The sequence below is a fragment of the Rattus norvegicus genome, chromosome 4 (genome assembly GCF_021556685.1).
Source record: "Rattus norvegicus strain SHRSP/BbbUtx chromosome 4, alternate assembly SHRSP_T2T, whole genome shotgun sequence".
Classification (NCBI taxonomy): domain Eukaryota; kingdom Metazoa; phylum Chordata; class Mammalia; order Rodentia; family Muridae; genus Rattus; species Rattus norvegicus.
The window spans coordinates 124,011,875-124,018,202 of NC_141537.1; the positions used below are offsets into that span (position 1 = coordinate 124,011,875).

The following is a 6,328-nucleotide window of genomic DNA, read 5'->3' on the forward strand; positions in this document are numbered from 1 at the left end:
TAAGAAATTTGGTTTTACAATAAGTAGAGTAAAGAAACCACCAAATGCATGAAGTGTATACCCAATCCATGGGAACTCTTTCAATGAGAAGGACTGGTTTCTTTCATATAATTTCTGATTCAAACTACCCAAAATATAAAACTCTGTAATGTTCCTGACAATCAAGATGTTGTGAATGAAAACCAAGTAAGATGCTTTCCTGCTCCAGCAGGAAAGACAATTTATGACATGTGCAGTATTTAATGCTAAATAAGAAAAGACAATTTATGACATGTGCAGTATTTAATGTTGGAAGACTTCACATACTGATGCAGCCATGATGGGACACAGAATCCAGTCATGGCTCAGCTTAGGATGAGTGAGAGCAAGAGGCTGATGTGTGGGGTGTGAGATGGAGCTGAGGTCTTCAGTGGAATAAGGTGAGGAGAGCTGAGTTGCCAAGGAGTGATGAGTGAGTTTCTGTTCTTTTCTCTTCAGCCACTGTTCTCATATATGATGAATAAGAATATCAGACTCCACACTAATTCTAACATAAGAAATACCTTTTTCTCTGAAATTGGCATTGGTATCTCAGGCAACAGCCTCCTACTTCTCTTCCACATCATCAAGTTCATTCATGGGCAGAGATCCAGACTCACTGACCTACCCATTGGACTCTTGTCCCTAATCCACCTACTGATGCTACTGATGGTGGCATTCATAGCCACAGACATTTTTATTTCTCAGAGGGAATGGGATGACATCATATGTAAATTCCTTGTCTACCTGTACAGAATTTTTAGAGGTCTCTCCCTTTGTACCACCTGCATGCTGAGTGTCCTGCAGGCCATCATTCTCAGTCCCAGAAGCTCCTGTTTAGCAAAGTTTAAGCATAAGTCACCCTATTATGTCTCCTGTGCCATGCTTTTCCTGAGTGCCCTCTACATGATCATTAGCAGTCACCTCTTAGTATCCATCATTGCCACCCCAAATTTGACCACAAATGAACTTATGCATGTCACTCAGTCCTGCTCTATTCTACCCGTGAGTTACCTCATGCAAAGCATGTTTTCTATACTTGTGGCCATCAGAGATATATTTCTTATTAGTCTCATGGTCTTCTCGACTTGGTACATGGTGGCTCTCTTGTGTAGGCACAGGAAACAGACACAGCATCTTCAGGGTACCAGCCTTTCCCCAAAAGGATCCCCAGAGCAAAGGGCCACCCGTTCTATCCTGATGCTCATGAGCTTCTTTGTCCTGATGTCCATCTTCGACAGCATTGTCTCCTGCTCAAGAACTATGTTCCTGAATGATCCAACATCTTACAATATTCAAATATTTGTGATGCACATCTATGCCACAGTCAGCCCTTTTGTGTTTATGAGCATTGAAAAACATATAGTTAACTTTTTTAGGTCAATGTGTGTGAGGGTGATGAATGTTTGAATATTCATTGATGGACAAGGTCCATTAAGAGGAGCCAATGTAAGCATCAGAACTGTCAATCATGGCGTTCTGTCTATGTGCTTTGGCATATGTGAAATATGAAGTTGTTTTTCTGTTAAAATGATTTACTTTAACCAACATGATGGTAAACATGTAACAGAAGATTAAACCACGTCCCCTTCAATATATGACAAGGATTTTTTTATTTACTTTTATTTTTATTTCTCAATGAGTCTTTAAGGGAGTCCTGTGAGTTGACCCTTACCAATCATGGTCTTATCCCACATTGTCTGTAAGTATGTTGTAGCATGTAATTTTTAAAATCAATCTGGGCTATCACCAGCTACTCGCCATGGCTATCCCCAAGTGGTGTTAGCCCAGTTTCCCTGCAGTCTGCTTGCTGATGATAAGCTCACATTCCCAGTAATCCATGCCCCGTGGTTACGCTGCCAAGACTGGTTGTAAACCCTGAACCCTGTATAAGGAAAACTCCAGAGGCTTATAATTTATCAGATTTATAACAATAAACCCTCAATCCCCAAAATACCAAAATAAAGACCACAAATCTCAATTGATATTGATATTGATACAAACTGCCCACCTAGACTGGACAAATTGATCTAGATTACTCTGTGGTCCTTCTAAGGTATCCATAGCTACCTGTGACAATTTCAAGCCATGTGGATCAGGTTCCTCTTCCTCTTCTATAGGTTCCATCTTGTCTCCTCTTCTCTGTCTCTGTCTCTCTGTACTCATCTCTAAAACTCTCAGTCCACCTTTTTCCACTGCCCAATCACAGATTCTAGCCTTATCTTTCACCTGCCCTCACTGTGTACAGATAGTAATCTACAGTATATGACCACTTTGAGTACATTTTGATGTTTCTATTTTCTCTTATATGTATTTTGACAAATTAGATAAATATTTCTTGCCATAAGTAGTGCTATGATCCAGAAAGAAAATGAGTTACACACATAACTTTCAAAACAGAGCTATGTGCAAAGGGCATGAAGTAACTTGTACAGTAATTTCAAGAATATCAGGATTTAGGGGTTGGGGATTTGGCTCAGTGGTAGAGCGCTCGCCTAGGAAGCGCAAGGCCCTGGGTTCGGTCCCCAGCTCCGAAAAAAAGAAATTAAAAAAAAAAAAGAATATCAGGATTTAAAATTCCCAAGATTTAAAATGGAAACAACAGTATAGAATGAACAGAACATGTGACCAAACACACACTCTGCATGGTGTGGGATAGTGTTCAATCCTTAAGTACAAGGCAATTTGAGCATTGGGTGCTGTGGGATAGAGCCCTGAAAAACAGGAAATGCCCACACCACACAGGTCAGCTCCCTGGAGGTACAAGATTCTACCCCACTCCTCTCCTGAAACCCTATTCCTCCTCCTCCAGTTGGCACAAAAGATAGCTTCTGGTAAATTCCGTCACTTGAGGAAGCATTACCAATTATGAGACCATTGGGCAAACTCCCTAAATAGTTTAGTAAGCCAAAATAGCATAAGTCACTTTAGATATCTAAAACAAGGAGACACAGAGGGCATAGAAACTATCTAAATATTAACTTGGAACTCAGCTTTTGGACTGGTGTCCTCTGGGTCTGTTGTTTCTATAAAATAAGCTGACTTTTGCCTTCAGCCTGGTTGTCTCATCCTTGGTTGTTTTCAGCAACAGTGGTACATAAACCATGAAATTGTTATAGAAAGTAATATAACTCAGTGAAAGAAAAATGTTTTATGTGGATTGACTAATAGAGGGTGTCAATAGAGTTAGACACACAAAATCATGCCATTTGAAGGTTCAAGAAAAAAGGTAACAGAATTTTTGTTTGTTTGTTTGATGAACAGACTTTCAGTTCAGTATGAAAACAAGTATCCAAGATCTCTGTGTTTATGAGACATATGATGTGTATGCACTCACTTGTTGGGAGTGACCCTTAAAACCCTCCATTATTGATGTTAATATTATAGTTAGAGTTAAGTATGACTGGGTTCATGGAAAATCCCCAGCCAGTTGCAGAAGTCTAATACTAATCTGGTGGTCAAGATGCCTAATGATATGATAAACTTGTGACCTTTCTGAGAAACCAACATCTGGTGGTCAAGATGCCTAATGATGTGAAAAACTTGTGACCTCTCTGAGAAATACATCTGACATCAGGATGCCTAGTGATATTACAAACTTGTGACCGTTCTGAGAAGCCAACATCTGGTGGTCAGGTTGCCTAATGATATGACAAACTTGTGACCTTTCTGACATCCTGTTGATGTCAGCTGATTGCCTGACCACAAAAGCTGTGTCCTTGGCTTGCATAGATGTTTTCCACTTCCCCTCCCTCTGTTACCCCTGCTATGGTATAAATTCAGCCTTGGGAAAAATTAAATTTGGCGCCTTGATCAGACTGTTGTCTTGGCATCCTTCTTCATGTCTCTTGTCCCCCATTCTCTCCTAGGCGGTCCCCAACATCTGCTGACTGCCCTGCAGGCCAGGGCACTCACTCACACTTATTGAGTTTCTAGAATATTCAAATGGCATCTTGGTATGTTCCTTGTGCTTCCCCATAATAAAGACATATCATCTTCATATGGATATCACAGCATTGTCTCTAGGGCTCCTGAGGTTCAGTGGATAAAATATTCACTGCACAACAAAGACCTGAGTTCAGACACCCAACATCCACATATCGGTAGATAAAGAACACCAGGCATCTTTCATCCGAGAAATGTTATGTGCAGACGGGAGGTGAATTCCAAGGATCTCTGCAATAGTTAGCCTGGCCCAAGGATCCCTGCAATAGTTAGCCTGGCCCAAGGATCCCTGCAATAGTTAGCCTGGCCCATACAGTAGATAATAACAAGAGATCCAATCTTAAACAAAGTGTAAAGTCAGAACCAGTGTAGTAGGCCCAGTGAAATCTGATCTCTACATGCATATCATGACAAATGGGTGCCTACATAAACAGACATGAACATACACACACACACACACACACACACACACACACACACACACACCACATACACAAATGTAAACTAATCCACATGAAGTCAAATAATGACAAGAATATAAATATAATATAGAATGTAATTTTACAATAATAAAACCTTGTGAGAAACATGTACTAAACAAAGATTTTTTTATCTTTATTAACTTGAATATTTCTTATTTACATTTCGATTGTTATTCCCCTTCCCAATTTCTGGGCCAACATTCCCCTAGCCCATCCCTCTCCCCTTCTATATGGGCTTCCCCTCCCCATCCTCCCCCCATCACTGCATTCCCCCAACAATCACATTCACTGGGGGTTCAATCTTGGCAGGACCAAGGGCTTCCCCTTCCACTGGTGGTCTCACTAGGCTATTCATTGCTACCTATGAGGTTGGAGCCCAGGGTCAGTCCATGTATAGTCTTTGGGTAGTGGCTTAGTCCCTGGAAGCTCTGGTTGCTTGGCATTGTTGTTCATATGGGGTCTCAAGCCCCTTCAAGTTCTTCCAGTCCTTTCTCTGATTCCTTCACCGGGGGTCCCATTCTCAGTTCAGTGGTTTGCTGCTGGCATTCGCCTATGTATTTGCTGTATTCTGGGTGTGTCTCTTAGGAGAGATCTACATCTGGTTCCTGTTGGCCTGCACTTCTTTGCTTCATCCATCTTATCTACCTAAACACAGATTTAAAGACTGCTCCCTGCTCATCTGAAACTTGTTAGTCCATCCTGGGATAGTAAAGCTCTTGCTGGAGATCCTGCCAGCACTGTGCTCAGTTCTGACACTCAGCTGCAAAGGCAGCTCCAGTGTTGTGTCTCATGGAAGGAGTTTCCTGTGAGAGCATAAGTTTGAATGCAAATAGGAGATCAGACATGTGAATCGTTGGTATTAGCTGATGCCACAAACACATGAGTTTGAAATGTGCTTTTATAATAGAAGTGAAATATCCAATCTTGTCATGTGTGTTTTACATAAATGAGAGTATATGTGTCACTTAATGTTTTAAAAGACCAATTCACAGAAATGATTCAGTGCTAAACAATATTCCACACCTGCGAACTCATAGTTTGTACTTGAATAGCACTTTAGGGTTTTTTTAAAGAAGGAAAGGCTCAATCTTTGGTTCATGGGAGGAGGCAAGCTGGTAAAATATTATAATGAATGTACTGTCTTCATATTTAATGAGTCACACTGCCTGACAACCTGTCACATGACAATAAAAGAGTGATTCTAGGAAAAAGTAAATGAAAAGAACCTTAAGTCCAGTCACTGTAGTTTTTATGCTCAGCAGCTCTCTCATCAAAGTAATAGAAATTCCTCATCACAGCTCTGTCTAAAGTGACAACGGTCACACATACTCTCTCAGAGATAAAATTTGCAATGCTTACCATAGGTCAGCCACACAGATGGCGTCCTCTGGTGAGGCTACACAAAGTCAGACCTCCCAGCATTACTTAGGGAGCATTCACTGGATAAAACGCAACTACTATCTAGTATTTCCTGAATCGCATAATGCACTGGGAAGTAAGCATTGCCTTTCCCACCTGACAGATGAGTAATGGGGTCTCTAACAGGCTGCAGATCTGTTCCTGGATCTATCGTTATTTAATAGAGGAGACTTTATATCCATGCTGACCAACACCAGAGCTGACTGTTAACAAGTACTAAAGGCTACATTCTAGGAACTCTATGAAAGTTTCAATGAAACACAACATTTGTGAACTACTTACTTTCTGCAGCATCTTATTTAGTCCAGAGGTGGTAGGTTCCAGGACCAGTGCACTGTATCCTCCATCTTACTTAATCCTCGCTGTTAATGGAAATGGAGTGATTTTCATGTATTAACATTAGGGAGCAATTTGGAGATGGCTCACTGGATAAAGTGATGACTGTGCAACCATGAGTTTCAGAA

General features: G+C 40.9%; 1 protein-coding gene across 1 annotated transcript; it reads left to right on the forward strand.

Annotated features, from left to right (window-relative positions):
* Nucleotides 1-447: 447 nt before the first annotated feature.
* Nucleotides 448-1,428, forward strand: Vom1r104 (vomeronasal 1 receptor 104). The gene is given in 1 exon segment (NM_001166761.1): nt 448-1,428. A coding segment is annotated over 1 exon segment (981 nt).
* Nucleotides 1,429-6,328: the final 4,900 nt, after the last annotated feature.